At 43.9% G+C, this 16321-nt stretch overlaps 1 protein-coding gene and 1 long non-coding RNA gene across 3 annotated transcripts in view; both read right to left on the bottom strand.

Annotated features, from left to right (window-relative positions):
* The window catches only part of gpc3 (glypican 3), a 131718-nt gene extending 120000 nt beyond the window's left edge, over window positions 1–11718 (bottom strand). Inside the window, exons 1-2 of one of the 2 annotated variants that reach the window (XM_030396890.1) lie at window positions 11082–11718; window positions 2200–2361 (exon numbers count right to left, since the gene is read on the bottom strand). In XM_030396890.1, the coding sequence (XP_030252750.1) occupies window positions 2200–2361; window positions 11082–11241 (322 nt within the window). In that variant the 5' untranslated portion in view covers window positions 11242–11718. The remainder of the gene's footprint in view (window positions 1–2199; window positions 2362–11081) is intronic. The other variant, XM_030396889.1, reaches the window with a different exon arrangement.
* Window positions 11719–13226: 1508 nt separating this feature from the next.
* Window positions 13227–15641, bottom strand: LOC115569033 (uncharacterized). The gene is made up of 2 exons (XR_003981475.1): window positions 14987–15641; window positions 13227–13583 (listed from the first exon to the last, which is right to left on the bottom strand). It is a non-coding gene; the product is annotated as an uncharacterized LOC115569033 (long non-coding RNA).
* Window positions 15642–16321: the final 680 nt, after the last annotated feature.

The following is a 16321-nucleotide window of genomic DNA, read 5'->3' as shown; positions in this document are numbered from 1 at the left end:
GTGTGCGCTCAAAAAAGTTGGCCCGGCGAGTCTGCACATCCCACTTAAAGAAACCCCAAGACAGTAAACAGAGCTGCTGCGCTAGATTGAAAAGGCCTGTGTAGAGTGATAAAAAAAAAAAAAAAAAGAGCTCAACATTAAATGTGAAAAAAGGATATTTCAAAACAACTGATACTAATACGGCTGCACTGCGAGGGAAGAGTTGTGTACCTCTTTGCGCTCTGAGAGATTACTTGGAGCCTGTTCTTAAAGTTTACAGCCGTCACTTCTGTTGAAGTTTTTTGTTTGCAGTTGAAATGTAACTTATACGGTACAGTAAAAAAAACACTACATCATGGGGAATTCTACAATCACAAGCAACAGTTACACCTGAATACTTGAAGTAGGGGAGAAAAAGTGAACACAGCGGTACTATCTCCCAAAAGTTTGCTAACATTTGCCCCATACAAGCTAGGCTACCGGTCGCACGGACCAAGTGAGGCCGTTGTGACAAAACACCTGAGTTAAACAAACGTGTGTGTTGCATTCTCTTTTTAAGAATTAAACCTTAATTCCGTAAGAGTATATTTCTTCCGTCAAAAGTGAGGCCTTGTAGTTGCAACAGTCCGCAAGAAAGTGTTTGAAAAATGTCTTTCTCATCATTGCTATTAGCTTTTAATCATGCAGCCACAATAACAAAAGGCTTTCTGATTTCCGTAGGCTCCTTTAATGAGGCAGTGTGCAATGAGTGTTTGAATTGCTTTAGAGGTGTGGTTTGCTAAGCTAAGTCTTACTTTACAGACTTGAAATTAGTATCAACCAGTAGTGGTAAAAAAAAAGTGCTCAACAATAAAAGAAAAATTTGGATGCACCAATGTGTAGTCTTAAAAATGTATTATAGGTGCCTGTAGCTCAAGGTCAGAGCCAGTGTCTTGTTAAGGAAAGGCAGCTAGTTTGATTTCCCTAGTCTGCATGTCGAAGTGTCCTTGAGCAAGATACTGAACCCCAAACTGCTCCTGATGTGCCGGTCGGCATCTTGCATGGCAGCCACCGCCATCAGTGTATGAATGCATGTATGGATTACTTTAAGTCGCTTTGGAAAGAAGCGTCTGCTAAATGCCCTAAAATGTAAATGTAATGTAAAGCTAGATGTCCATCAAGAGACTGTAGCTGGAGGGCATAAAATATGATCCAGTTTCACATTGATGGTGTATGACATAGTGCCATAAAGCATTCTGTACTTCTACTGGGAGATCCTACCAACACGCTCAATTACAAGTGCAAATAAGGGGGTTTGGGGTGTAGAGTGGGACTGACAGAGACACTGTTCTCCCTACGAGCGGTCAATGTACCATCAAAAGGATTTAGGAAATGCACAGGACGGTTAAAAAGCACAGTTCCCAAGACATCAAATCATCAGTGATGAGTAAGTTAAAGCATGAGCTCTGTTATGTACACATGGTATCAGCTGGGATTATATTTTGCCTCCAGAGCAGCTTCACTTATTTAAAGCAACAACCCAGCAAGGAAATGCTGATTGGACACTGTCACTTAGTTTCTGCTGACTTTTAGAACATATCTGCTTTCACCATTAGACCAGGTATCATTTCATCGTTCAGTCGCTCACTCTCAGCTATCACCTGCCTCCCGCACCTTCTTCCTCGTCTTCCATGACTGAGCGCGGTTGATCCTCAGCGTCTCCAGGTTTGGATTTACGCACATTTTTCACATCACTTTTGCACTGAGCTGTCATTACATCTGTTGGTTTTCGAACCAATCGAACCAGCCAGCCTCCTCTGACCCCTCTCATCTGCGAGTGCTTTCGAGGACCACTGCTGACTGGCGATTTTCACCCTGTGTATAACAGCCATCTCTGACTGCACTGCGCCAAAATCTCAGGAGGCTGTCACTTTCCAGAACAACATGTCTGGCACCGACAAGCGCACACTACAACTAAAGTCACTTTAACCGCACGTCTCTGCCATTCTAACATTTAGTTGAGCAGCAGCTGAGCATCTCATCCCTGTCTGCGTGCTTTATGTTGCTGCTTTATTTATATGTGACTCACTGTCTGGAGGAGTGAGATGCTGATGCAACCAGGGATGTGTAGTCGAGAAAGTGGATACAGACTGCCTTGTTTTGAGGATGTCAATTATGGGTTTATGATGTTGTTTTCTCTCTGGGCTCGTTCGAAAAACATCGTAGGTGCTCAGCGCTTACCTTGGAATATGGCAGCATTCCCGATGATAAGACGCTTGAGTTGAGCGCTGACAACCTGCAGGCCCGACTCCATGTTGCTGCGTGCGGCTACCTGATACCGCTCCTCCATCTTCTTGGAACAGCAGGTCGGGCCTTTGGTTTGGCAGACCTGCAGATCCGCACCTGGCAGGAAACCAGCAGAGACGGGACAGAAGTCGAGATGAGCAAAGGGAAGGAGCTGCAAAAGCCACTCTTGTTTAACTCTCACAGAACAGAAGCCTCTTCCTTCACGCACAGAAAAAAGATTCAGCTGCATCATCTGCATGCTAAACATAGGAAACACTACAGCAGATTCTGCAGCCTTAATGAGCAGAGGATCATTATGTGGAGGCTGCATTATTAACAGTGCCAAAGTCAAAAATAAATACATTCAAGAAATGCATCAAGGCTGTGTTGATCCATTTGGTCAACAGAAGAAACACTCCAGGCCACACATTTCACACAGAGGATCAAATAAAAGCATACTTTCTAGGTGCATAGATGAGAGCCAGCAGCCATTCAGAGGCAGACAAACAAACCCAGGATTCAGCGTGCTTTCACTATGTATGATATTCTGAAAAAAAAAAAAAAAACAGATTGAAGGTGATGAAACAACATTTCTGCACCAGGCCACTGACACTACAAGTTGTTTACACAGATGAGAAATAATTGGATTCCCAGAGCTCTTCTGAAAGGTGCGGATGTAAGCCTCACGAAAAGCAAAACTAAGGTGTCAAGGATGTGTCATTGAGGGTGCGACGTCGCCGCACACAACCGGATCAAAGAACAAACGGGCCAAAGAAATTAATTCCATTTGGAACCGCAAAAAAGCCCAAGTGAGGGGGGAGATAAAGACGACGAGGTTGGAATTCAGTCCGACCAAGGATGGGCAAAGTGCCTCAGCTGCTGCGAGAGGGACGGTGAATAAACTGCCGCTTTATGTGACGACGCACAGAAGGACACGTTTGACAAAGAGACGCTCTTTCTCTCTGAACATGCCTCTGCGATCACAATGTCTCTTCAGAAGAATGAAATATAAAAGGTGTGTAAGTTCAAAGATCACTAATGATGGAACGACGCATAAGTGCTGCAAATTGCAGATCTCACAAATCTGTGTCGAAACACCTCCGTTGAAGAAGAAAGGTCCACTGCACTTTCTATACAAGCTTTACATTTTCCAGCATATTCCCACATCGCTGCTCCGAGGCGATGCACACTCAAGACATCACACCGACATAAATAGGGCACAACCATCTGATGTTTTAAACACAAAGAGGAGTTCCCTCTCCTTAGTGCTTCCCTTCCTTCTCGCTCTGTCCCATGTGGCTGTTGAAAGCTTCGGCGGAGGCTGCAGTGGTAACGTGCCAAGCTGCGTCGAGGACTTGTCTGCAGGATCTGCTGCCTGAGAGGCGTCAGTGACAAGGGCCTGATTGATGGTGTGGTAAACAAATGTCAGGGGAGTCTGCCAGCTTCAGGTGCTCGGGGTGCGGTGGATAAAGAGACGGAAGCAGAGAGATTAATTTGGAGGGAGGGCTCGGATCGTGAATATATATTTATACCAGAGAAGTCTTGATAACAAGCGTGTCAGAAGGCTTTTGTTGAGATGGAGGCTTTATCTTAATATAAAAAGTGAATCTCTCCATTGAGGCTTTGTCTCTGCGACATCTGCAAACAATAAATCTTCAGAGGCAGATCTCAGACCGTAACAATGAGAACAGCAGGCATGGCAGGAAGTTACACTATAGCAAGAGATGCAACAGAGTGAAGGCGTTGATAATTAATAAGCACTGAGGAGTCAAGCGGAGAGCAGCTTTGGCTAACTCTCTCCCAACTCCCGAATGAGCTTTAAGGTGAGTCTAATGAGTGAAAACAGGCAATAAAACTGTCACACCGCGCCTTTTGTATGCATACTGACAGGCTTAATATCTTAAATCAATACTGACAAAGGAAACCTGACAGATAAGATCAAGTTAATTTCAGACTGCAGGGGCAAAATTATTAAGCTGTCAATAGCACCACAGGTGAGGGGAGTGAGGCCGGTGCAGAGCAGAGAGACAGGGATTTAGCAATTATCTCCGGCAAAACAGACAGTTTCATCTGCACATTTGTCGTTTTTGGATGATAAATGCGTTTCATTACAGAGGTTCCACTGTGGTGAGGAATAAGTGAGGGGTTCAGCGGGAAAATGATTCCCCGTAGAGTTTCACAAATAATAAAATCACACCATCTAAATAAAGCCTTCTCTGTGACTGACAGATCACTTGGGAATAAGCCTCCTGCTTCTGCTCTGTGCTTTAGGCTCAGCTCGTTTCCTCCTTCCCCCTCTTTCTTCTTTCTTTCTTTTTAAAAAACAAATGTTTTAGTCCTTGTCATCGCCGCAGTTTTGTTCCGAGCTTGTTTCACTTCACCTACCTCGCGCTTAATAGCTATCGGCCACAGAGAGCACCTCTCTATCAGTCCGTTATTGGTTAATTAGTCGATTTTTGTGTCCTGATGGCCAATTCTCTCAAAGAAAATGAAGAGAGACAAGGTGCAGGGCCCGGGAGCAATTTAGATGTAAATTTCCCCAAACATACGAGCTGAGTCCAAGGTGACGCCTTTAAATTATTACGTACGTTGAATCAAAACACTGAAATGGTGGGCCCAGAAGATTCGACGTGCAGGACAGTTGGCGTTTTCAAGACAGTCAAGGTCTTTGAAAGCCTTTTCAGAAACACACTGATCGCCCTTCAGCTTGTGACAGTCCTTCGCCGCTCCTCTCAAGACGGAGAGTTTCTGCTAAAATGCCACGGGTGAAAACTCCAGCAGGGGCTCAGAGCGTCCTGTGTGCATACAGACGGGAGGAGTCCCTCCCCTCGTTTCTTTTACAAGCAAGGGAAAGGGGACAGCCACAAATACAGTATATGTGTCTCCCGGTTTCCCAGCGCCAATTAGAAAGCTATCACTATGCAAGTTTAATGATGGAGACCATGGGGGAAAAACAAGTTGTATTAAGATATAGAATATGTTAAAAGCTGTTCATTATGGGCATAAATTAAACATCAGCTACCAGTGTTGAGGCGAAGCATGTGGGGACTCCTTGGCTTTCTCTCCAGGGCAAAATAAGCCAGTGTCACTTTGTAGAGACAATAAAATGAAATAAAGATAGCACAATTTACAAGCAAGCCAAGGAATAATAATATCATTAGCTACTGGGGATTACAATTGTTTTAAGTATTTTTAGTGCTTTGCTCACTGCTCCACTTTTAAGTCGTTTGATGAAGCAATAATTTGAAAGCTGGAAGCGTGAATGTGAAAGAGCCCGATTTTCAGCTCTTTTTTCTTTTTTAAGTGTACACAAAACAACACAAGTGCCCTCCATTAAAAAGGGGGTTCTCAAAAAAGAGAGACCAAGTAAACAAAACACAAAACAGCGCTTAATAAGGAACAAAGACCTCTCGCTTCAGGTCAAGTCGATCCAACGATTAGTCACGTCCACTGTGTCATTTAAACAGCGGGAGCTTTTGTTCTCTGTTTTTCACGATCAACAACAAGCCCAGATGACCCGACCCCGCAGCTAATTACTGAGAGAGACACGTCTCCTGGACCCCTTTTTTTTTTTTTTTTACATCCTGTTCAGCAGCATCAACAAAAACACCAAACTATAATTGTTTCAGCTCAGAGAGAGAATAAACAACTCCTCTGCAGGACCACTGTGCAGGATTTTCTGTTAAAATAAGTGGCAGCTGTCAGCGCAGCCTCCAGCCAACTAGTACGACTCTTCCATTAAGTGAGAATCTGATGCTCCTCTCATGAATCAGGTCAGCCGCTGCTGTCAGAGATCCACCACATCCTCTGCTCAAAACCACCGCTGACACTGATGGAGCAGCCCTCACTCTCGTGTCCTGGGGTAAGTGCTCGACCAAGCAGCTAGTGCAACTCATCCACCCTCACGACGGCACGATGGAGCGAACTGACACCCAGCCTCCATTTCACCTTCAGACACTACAACCACCCACAGCATCAGCCACAACAAAGGGGTGAGTGATACTCCTACAGCAGTTCTGTTGTAACTCCGCTCCTCTACACACTCGGCCGCTTTTGATTCACATCTGTGGGAAGACAAACTTTTGTTTTCTGTGCTTTTTCATTTTATTGTTTTTCGCCCCCTGGCACCTCACGCAGCATTATTAGAATTCTGCTCTGCCTTCCTGCGGACGTCTCTCTGAATCACCCATCTCCCCCACACTGTGCACGCCGTATCAATACAGGCTACTCCACCATCACACACAGAAAGTGATACATCCCCAGTCAAATCACAGCGAGCCATCCCCAACACTTAATTTCATCAATCTTTCATTTCCCCGCACGCCTCGATGAAGAACTTTTGTCACATCAGGCTCTGTTGTGCGTTCACTCGCCAGATTTTTTCCAGCAGGCGCAAAGTTCAGAACAATCACGGTAAATGTGACCGTGAGCGAAAAAAAACCTTCAACTTATTCTCTATAAAATTAATGACAAGGATATATTATGGATGAGGCATGGCCAACAAAAATGGACTGAATACATGAGAAGCGACTGCATATTTCATGCTTTTGGAAAAAAGTAAAAAAAAAAAAAAAGAAGAAGAAAAAAAAGTGAGCTCATTAAGACAAAAGTAGAAGAGCTGGGATTTATGGATATCCTACCTAAAGTACAAGCCTTGGGCCATAACTCTGGCTCATTCTGGGAATTACTTTTAAAAGTTTTATGAACTGCTTAAATATTGTCTGGAATGATGATAGACATGCCAATGTCAAGCCTGGACGTAAAGGACAGTGTGGATTCTGGAAACATGCCTGGAAATTCAATATGTGTCACGTCTTCTTAATAGAAAGCACATTTATAATTCATTTAGGAAGAGAATGTGACTCTTTGAGAATAATACAACATTTTCTGGAGGTTCCCGTATGTGGATCCAACACAGAGAAAAGCAGAATATATTACTGTGAGCGAGAATGAGTGAAAGTGATGATTGTTGATGATGTAATGTTTGGTAAGGCAACTCTTTACGCACACACACTGATAAACAATAAATCAAGAGACAGCAGACGCGAGAGAAAGCAGAAGAAGAAAAAAAAAACTGCTTGTCTCAGAGCAAATCCTGTTTAATCTGGCAGACTTTAATCTTTGCTTGTGAATTTTGCTCACGAAAGTTATACATGTAATAAAACATAAATCATCTACTGCAAGTGCAGCTCTTTGTTTCGAGGGGCTACGAGCCAAAAAGGTTGTAAACGGCTGCATTACTCCATCGAATGAATCACACGTTTCTACAAGGTTACCATAGCTTCTCTCTGGGTTCACGCCTCATCCTTCAAAAAACTGTTGGTGCCAGCGTGAAGAGACTTCACTAATTTACTGTACGAAAGACTGGAGCCGAGGCCGCGTGACGTCCTCACTGCAGTCCCTGCTAAATAAGCTAAAGTCTTCCTCTTCTACTCTTCTCTAAAATCTATTAGAACAAAATTACATTAAATCTGTTGTAATCCATTCCCCCGCTCTTTTTTGTTTCAGCCGTGAGTCCTGATAGCACATCCCATTATATTTTAATGCATTGACTCCCAAAGTGCGGTCCTGAGAGATCCCTCTGGAAGGGTTTAGAGAGTCTTTAGACATTATCAGCAGTTTAATATCTGCTTTATTATTCCGTGTTCGACACATGTTTGGATTATTTTTACTGAGGTTCGAGTCTTGCTGTTATTATTCTGGTACAGTTTTATCAGTCTGTATCAATCATATCTAACCACAGAGCTCTTTTTCAGACGTGGCTCCATGGGACAAATGTTAAAACCTAATAAAAGATAAGACCTAATTGGGCATCCTATACTGACCCATGTGTTTGTTTGTTTGTTTTTTTATGTAACAATAGGAGGACTTCCTGGACTTGAGGTTTGTTAGATATGCTCTTTGGATCGATGTCTCGAGGACCCTCTCCAACATAATCGCGATTCAAGACATCACCCTGATAACCATTAAAGTGTCATTAAAACTTAAAACTGCACCTGGAATCACCTTAACCTTTGACATTCCAGGAAGCAAAGATTTGTATAGCATCACAGATGCGACACGCTTCTTTTTTAGTGATCACACTTACATAAATTATCATAATTCATGACGTCTTCCCGCACAAATGAAGGATGAATAGATGGTTATAACCTCATCTCTCGGTGGTTTTTCAGTTTGGAATCAACCGTTTTTACGCACAACCAGTTTTACTTGTTTATGTGACTGATATAATGTGCAAGCAGAGCCTTCAGCCATGGTGACAGGCTCAAGAAATTCCAAACAAATCAGGAAACCAACACAGGACTGTATGTCTGTGAGATAAACAGTTTATTCAAGTCATCCACGTGAGGCTATTCACCATTATCTGAATGAAAATTCATCACGATCAACGCGATTTGAGCGTTGTTTTTTTACTGCAATCCAAGATCAAATCTTTTATCGTTCCACACCAAATCAAAATACTGTACATGTTGACATAAAGAAAAATAAATCTCATGAAAACTCCAAGGCTCTCTCTGTTAAACATGTCAAAGCATGGTCATGTCAGACCTTAAAAACAAAGTCCAACACGTTTCAGCATCAAGCCTTCGTCTGGGAGTCAAAAAAAGACTCTGAACACACGCAGGTTTGTTTTAGAATCTCACATGACCGTGCCGTGACAATAAAAGCATTTTAATAGTTTATAAATAGAGAGCCTTGGAGTTTTCTTGTGATATCTTCACTTCCTCAATAGTAACAAAGTTTTTAGGGGCAAGTCTTGCCACTCGGCAGCCATCTTGGGAACGCTCCAAGGCTCCAAAATTAATAGGAAGACTTTCAGCTGTCACCAGGACATGCAACCTGCTTTTACAGAATACATAACAATAATACAAAAAAATGTAAGGTTTAAAAGGCCTTCCCCCCCATTGGTTACACTTTCAAAAATCAACTTTTCCTTTAAATAATTTTTTACTCTGACCAAAATCCATGATGAAGAAAATAAGGAAATGAACATGTAACAGGAAATATATTTCATGTTTTTTTTTTTGTTTTTTTTTATGTTTTGTGGACAAAGAATGTACAAATATGATAAATATTTATCTTCTGTGCCAAAAAAGTATTTTCTTGGTTTTAAAGTCGATAAGAGCCCGGAGAGGAAACAGGCCGGGGGCAATGTCTACAAACAGAAATCCAAGTGGACTTCTACAGGATTCAGGGAGGTAGTGTTGTGTGGAAAGTACTGTCGACAGTCACCAATCACATATACAGGGAATATGACAAATCATTGCAGGTTTTACATCTAAACTAATGGGTCATTTCAAAATGATGTTTGTAATCTGTTAATGAAGACAGGAAACATCAGCAGAAACAGAAGATTAAGGGATGAAAGGTTTTCAGTCCCTGTTCTACATCATCATCAGTCACTTGTTGTGCAACCATCACTTAATAAAGCCAGCAAATTAATCTCGAGTAGAGTAGCCACGGGCATCGAGGGAACGTGTAAACCAAGCTACCTCTTAACAGGCCGGGATGGATTGTCCTTTGGCTGACTGGTGAATTGATTCCCAGTGTAAATGATGGTGTGGAATCAGACTGATCCCTCGGAGAAGGGGGCTGCTCTGCATCCGGCTAAATACTTCTCTTGGCCTGCTACGATGATTCCCCCTTTGGCGGGCTGATAAAATATTTGATGGCCCAGGAGGTGGAGGGCATGTGATTAAAGATGGATGCTCGGGGGGAATGTGGGGCTCGGTGGTTGGACGGGAGAATAAAAAAGGGGGTCGAGGGAGCGTGACAAAATATGCTTCAAAGTGCATCGCCGATGTTTCCTGCTGTTTGATCCGAAGCACTTTGTGATGCCTTCACAGAACCTTTAGTATTATTCGGTAAACCTCTTTAAATCAGGTGGAAGTGAGGAGTGTGAGAAGTGCATGCTGGGAGCGCAGAGAGAGAAAACATTTAACCTGGAGCACTTGCCTGTGCTGACATGACACTAAAACACCCAATTAACATTTGCAGCTGGCTGTGATTCGGCCACAAGAGAGGGATTTCCATTTACATACTGATTCAGAAGGGCATGCAACAGGCTCCAGCGGTACACCAACATGCTGTGTTCTGCAAAATAGGACAAGAGGAGTGTGTTTGCTCCTCCGTCCCACCGAGACCTGAAATGATCTTGGTGCGTTTTTCCTCAACGTCTCAGAATTCAGGTCCCTTTCCTTCGAGACTTCCCTCCCAGCCAGTGACATTTGAGCTCCAGGGAACACTAATGATCAAAATACGCTCTCGTGTGCGGTCACAATTCACATCACACCACTAATCTATATTCTGTGACACAACGTGGCTGAGGAGAAGCTGCCAAGAGAGCAGTCTGAATGCTGATCTGAAAAAAGAAAAAAAAAAAAACTCTAAAAACTCAGCAGGGGATTTAAACCCACATGACAGAGAGATGGTGCACACATCTGCCTCCAGTCTCCAGAAGCACTGACCGAACCAAAGTTATTCAGGAAATGTTACTTGGCTCCATGTTCCGATCGATACTGGATCGATCTTGTACGCTCGTTATTTAACACTGAACGGCTGGTTTATGCGATTCAACCTGCATTTCTTTTCTTTTTTTTAACAATGAGGTCAGAACACGTTCAGCCAGAGGGATGGAGAGTGTGTGTGGGATGACTCTCACTGCGCACACTGGAGAAGTCAGCAGCCTTGACATGAGTGGCGTTAAAGAACTGTTGTGATGGTGATGACCTCTGAGTGTTTACAGCCGGAGGTACATAGACAGTTACGTCAATTAGACAGTTTACGTTAACAAGACACCATGTGCGTAAAGGGTTAGGCAAGTTGATGACAGTTACCTGAGACCGGGTTTTCGGGGACCCACTTGGAGCCCGGGTGCAGCGAGTGGAACACCGTGCGAACCTCCTGGCAGTTTGGCACCGTCTGTCCGCCGGGCAGCGCGAACATCTGGAGGAATGCGCACAGAAAGAGCGCGCCGTGGACCGATGGAGCAGGCATGGCGGTGCGAGCGGGCTACCTACAGCCGAACCGGGCGTTTAAAGACGAGCTGAGATGAACTTGAACACCTTCAAAGTTGCAGGAGGAACCCGCGTCCGCGCTGATGAGGTGAAGAGGCAGCAGCTGCCGGCTCGGCTCGGCTCAGCATCCTTCCCCCTGCTAGTCCTCAACACTCCGTCCGCCTGGAGTCCGGAGAGCTGCTCCGCTCGGTTCAGCCTCTCTTGGTGAAGCTTCTCCGCTGCTGAGAACTTCTGAGTCGCTCTTCACTTGCGGCTCTGACTCTCAGATGAACGAGCCCCGGGTAGATGTGCGTGTGTTGGGGGGGCAGGAGCGCGCGGCACAGCGTGAGCCTGCGCGTGTAGAGATCTCCTGTGTCTCGTGTAACAGCAGTGATGTGAGCTGATACAGAGGAGGAGGGGGAGGAGGGCACGGGCTGTTGTCGTGTCAGATGAATGGTGCTGCATGTTAGAGGAGGCAATTAGGGCACAGTACCTGCGTGCTTTACTACACACAGCAGAGACGCGACACGCACACACAGGTATGTTTCACAGTAAATGACATGTAGGCGTTGATATGATCTGAAGAAAATAGCTTTTATTATTGAAAAAAGGTGGAAAGTGAGCACAGAAAGCAAACGCAACACGCAAAACTGCGCAAAATTAATTGAAGTGAACAGCAACAGCCTCCTCGTATCTTTAATTTTCACATTAATCTAATTCAACGACAAAAAGACAATTTATTTCACGCATTTCTTCTCCTCGACAGAGGACAGATATTTTACTTCCTCTCAGCTCCGATAGAGCCATGAAGTTGAAATGGTGCCATCTAGTGGTCAGTGTGCGTCAGGCACCAGAGAGGCCAACGTGTAACTCATCCTCTGTAGATTGAACACCGTTCACCAAAAACGGGCTCTTTGTTGTTTTGGAGAAGAAATCCAAACTTTTCAAAAAGGTGCCATTTGTATGAAAAGATGTTTTTTGAGTCTCAATCCCAACCCGTCAAACAACAACGCTTTGGGATTAAAGGATGCGTCTGCCGTCATCTCAAAGCTTCAGGTTTTTGACGAGTTGGGACTGAGACTTAAAAAAAAATCAAATTCTCTTACAAATAGCATCTTTGAAACATTTACAGTTTTAATTAGGTAATAATACAGACTCAGATTTGTTATGTTTTGCAAAACTGCATTTAAAAAAAAAGCTGTTCTTAGAGGAAAATAAGGTCCCAAAACACTGTTTGAAGCCAGAAAGGTGGCAGAGTCCGCCACATAGAAACAGAGTAGAGCAGTATGAAATTGTGTTGTTCTTGGTGAGTTCGGTTATTAAGTTTATCAGTTCAAGTCAATTAAAGTCTTTCTTTTCTGATTAAGATGTCCGTCGAACCAAAGCACCATCAAGACAATTTCTCTACTGTTTCCACAGAAATGAGTAATTAACGTGTAGCTGCTCACAACATCCAGCGGATTGCAGATGGATACTGTGCAATTTCTTTTCATTTTCTTGAGTATTGAAATTGTGAAGTCATCCACCTGAAAACAGCGAGACAAACAGCAATGCCAGGAAACTTGATGTTGAGACGCCATAACATGACTGCAAACAACATCTGCTCTCTTGTGCTCACGGTGAATTTTTAGTGCTCCGCGTGTTCATCAAAGCTTTGGAACAACAGAAAAACAAAAACCCACATCTCCTCTTTTGGCCGCGTGTCTGAGGAACAGAGAGCTTTGCATGGATTTGCACAGCAAGGACTGGCAGAAGCTGAGAGCAAACCAACAAAACTCGCCGTAGAGCCACCAGAGTTTCCCACCTTCAAGCGTGGGAGCAGGCTGATGAATGAGGGAAGGTGACCAACAGTACCTGAAGTGCACAAACTGCAGTAGATCTGTGTGTACTACCTGCACTGTGAGCACTTTGGAACTGCAAGGCCGACAGCACGTTAAGCTCCAGAGACAGAAAGCCATGAGTCACCGAGGACATCTGAGCACACGCTTATAAATGTGGGAACGTTTATTCACCTTATGTAACACAAGACATTCAGATAATAAATACACATGTCTTACAAACATAAGTCGTTCACATTAGTGTCGGACATGATGCATTTCATCATGCGGATAAAGTGGTTTTCGGAGCGAATGTGAAGAATATTTTCGACTCTGACAGAATAACAAGCTCTCCAGCCAGAAGGAGCAACTAGGGCAGTAGATACTGAACTACACCACCAACTACACTAGATGCACCTTAGCTGGAGGACCATACGACAGGCAGGCGGAGGACGTAGGAGAGGATTCATTTCCTGGAACTACCTCTAATGTTTTCTCCAGGAAAGACACCTCCAGTCTGGACCATCTGAAACAGAAGAACATTCATCAAAAAGTGGCACATGAAGAGAAATATTTATTTATTCTTACTCTTCACTGGAGAATGGATACATGCTTTATTGTATTTTCCTAAATCAATTAGATGATCATTGCATTTCTATGTTGCTTGTTTTTTTCCTTTCTCGTCAGATGGAATTGTTTTGACTATTTTTGAAAGAAAGAGAGAAAGAAAGAAAGAAAGAAGTGGAATCTTTTTTGCAGAAGCTGCCTTGGACTGATCAGAGTCTTGAAGTAAGCCTACATGTTTCACATGCTGTGTCATTGTTGCTGATGAGGACTTCAACAATCTTTATGTAAAGTTATTCTAAATTTAAAAATGACAAACCTTGTAAACTTTCAAAGGCTGAAACAACAAGTGCAGGACCAGAGCTGTGTTGACTTTCAGTTCAATTTAAAGGTGACAGCGATGGGAAGCTCTTTGTTTGAAGTAAAAGCAGTAATGCCACTATGTAAAACTACTCCATTACATGGAAAACTCCCGCATACACATGTTACTCAAGTAAAAGTAGAGGATTACATATTATTTCACATAAATATACAAAAGGCCTACAAAAAAAAAACACAGTCTGGTCCTTTACAGAGTCTTAATATTGTTTTATAGCATTCGATTATTTTTTTTCAGATCAGTGTAGTGGAATTAAAAGTACAAAATTTAATCTGAAATCCAAGTAAAGACGTAGTATAAAGTAAGAGTAGAGTAAACACTTTGTTTCAGGTCTCACTGACTCTCCATTCAAACCACACACGAGGTGGATTTAAACTCATGTGGCCACATGTTTAAAGAACATCGGCAAACAAAGTCAAAATATTAAACATCGTGTTGATTTGTCTAAGGTCTTTAACTTCAGACTATATAACTGAGGTAAAGCGAGGTTACGGAGGCGCTGTGTCGGTTTGAACAAAGTGGCGCCAACAGTCTCGTGATGTAACGACGCGCGTGTCAACCGCCGTCAATTAAATAATGATGTGAATCACACGTCGTTTATCCGCCGAGACAAAGTGCAGCAGCCGGTCAGCGGGGGGAGGCCGAATATGTCACTGTGCGGATTAATAAAATAGACCCTGGGTGAGCCGCACGCGCACCTGCACCCACCAAAAGACACGAACACACCAACTTTAAGGAGACAAAATCAAAAGCGACTCCTGCACAGCCAAACACACGACTGTTTTAATGACCTACACAAAAGTCATCGTATGCGTCGAGATTAACACCACGCGCCCTGGTTTTACTTTGAAGAAACAGCGGAGCGATCAAAACTAGAATCGGAACAAATTCTTTCAGATCAGTCAAACTTTCTTTAACACAAGCACCACAGAGAGCACATGTGAGTCTGAAACAGCAGAAAGGAGCAGGAGCTGCTCTCAGCCTACCTTTGCTTTGTGTTGAGGTTTTCATTCATTTGAGGGAATCGTACAGGAAACTCCCGACGTCGCTCCGTACCTTCGCCCGCAGATGTTGTCCCCTCTGTTGCGCAAACAAAAAGTTCTGTCGTGCATGAAATTGTGAGAGCATCTTTTTTTTTTTTTTTTTTCTCTCTTTGTGGGGGTGGGGAGAGGCGAGGAGGGGGAGGGGGAGGAGAGGAGCGCCGGGGCGAAGCAATCTTTGCGGATGTCCTCAAAATCCGCTCACAAACACGAGATCCCACGTGGTTGTTTGGTCTCAAACGCAAACATTTCTTGGTTTCTTTTTCATCCCGCGTGAACTTTTCCCTGCAAACTCTGAACTGTTGCTGACTGGTGTGCGGATGGTTTCATGAGCCCACGTCTCTCGTCCACTCCGCGCTGTGCTTGCTGGTCAAAGAAAACCCAGGAGGCTTGTGACCTTTAACCCCTGTAAACCCTGCCCCCATATAGTCCTCTGCTCTGTCTGCAGGAACACGTCCCTCCACCACCCGGCCTCATATATCCACATTAATAACCACTCGGTATCATTGTTTGCTACTGGGATTCAAACCAACAACCCTGAGAGCCTCCGAGCCCTCACAGAGCCTGGTGCCATTACGCTGTGGGAACAGGCTGCAGTCGCCTCGCTTGCCTCCTTCCCTGATTGAACTTTAACCCACTTTCATACTGCCCCCCCCCCCCCCCCCCAGCTGCCCATTCTGACTTAATTCTTCCAGCCCCTGTGTTTGATCTGGTGAAACGTGCCAGCGAGAGAGCAGGAGGGTTAATTGTGGTTGTAACATTTGGAGGAAATTTGCAGAAAACCCGGGTTAGTTCACTGATGGGGGATCATTTCTGTATTGTGAATCAAAAAGGCTCAGTCTGGTGCAGTCATTATGATGCTTGTGGGTTCCGTTAAACCTAAAAATGGTCAAAAGAAAAATATTTTTTTCCCATTTTGGCTTGACTTTAAGTTTGCAGGGCTTCCAATTGATCTCCACACAGACAATAGAGTGGCAGCCTATTGAACGGGCCACATGGTGGACACCTCCTGGGAGGATGGAATGCGTCCCAGTGTTTTGAACTGGGATGACTGTCGTTCCACACTCAGTTGCTACTGGGAGGAGGGGTTATTTTTAGCTAAAGCCATTCGAACCACTGGATAAATGAATTTGACAACATGTAAGCTGTGACCGAACGACGCTCTAGAGACAAAGCTACATTTTCAATGTGTGCAAGTTGAGCAAAAATGTCCTTCCACACTGTAGATCACACAGCATTTCAGTCCTGGTTGTGAGTTTGTTTATGATCAGAAACAGGCAG

The sequence above is a fragment of the Sparus aurata genome, chromosome 18 (assembly GCF_900880675.1).
Source record: "Sparus aurata chromosome 18, fSpaAur1.1, whole genome shotgun sequence".
Lineage (NCBI taxonomy): Eukaryota > Metazoa > Chordata > Actinopteri > Spariformes > Sparidae > Sparus > Sparus aurata.
The sequence above is the reverse complement of the archived record's forward strand: the minus strand, read 5'-3'. Positions and strand labels throughout refer to the sequence as shown.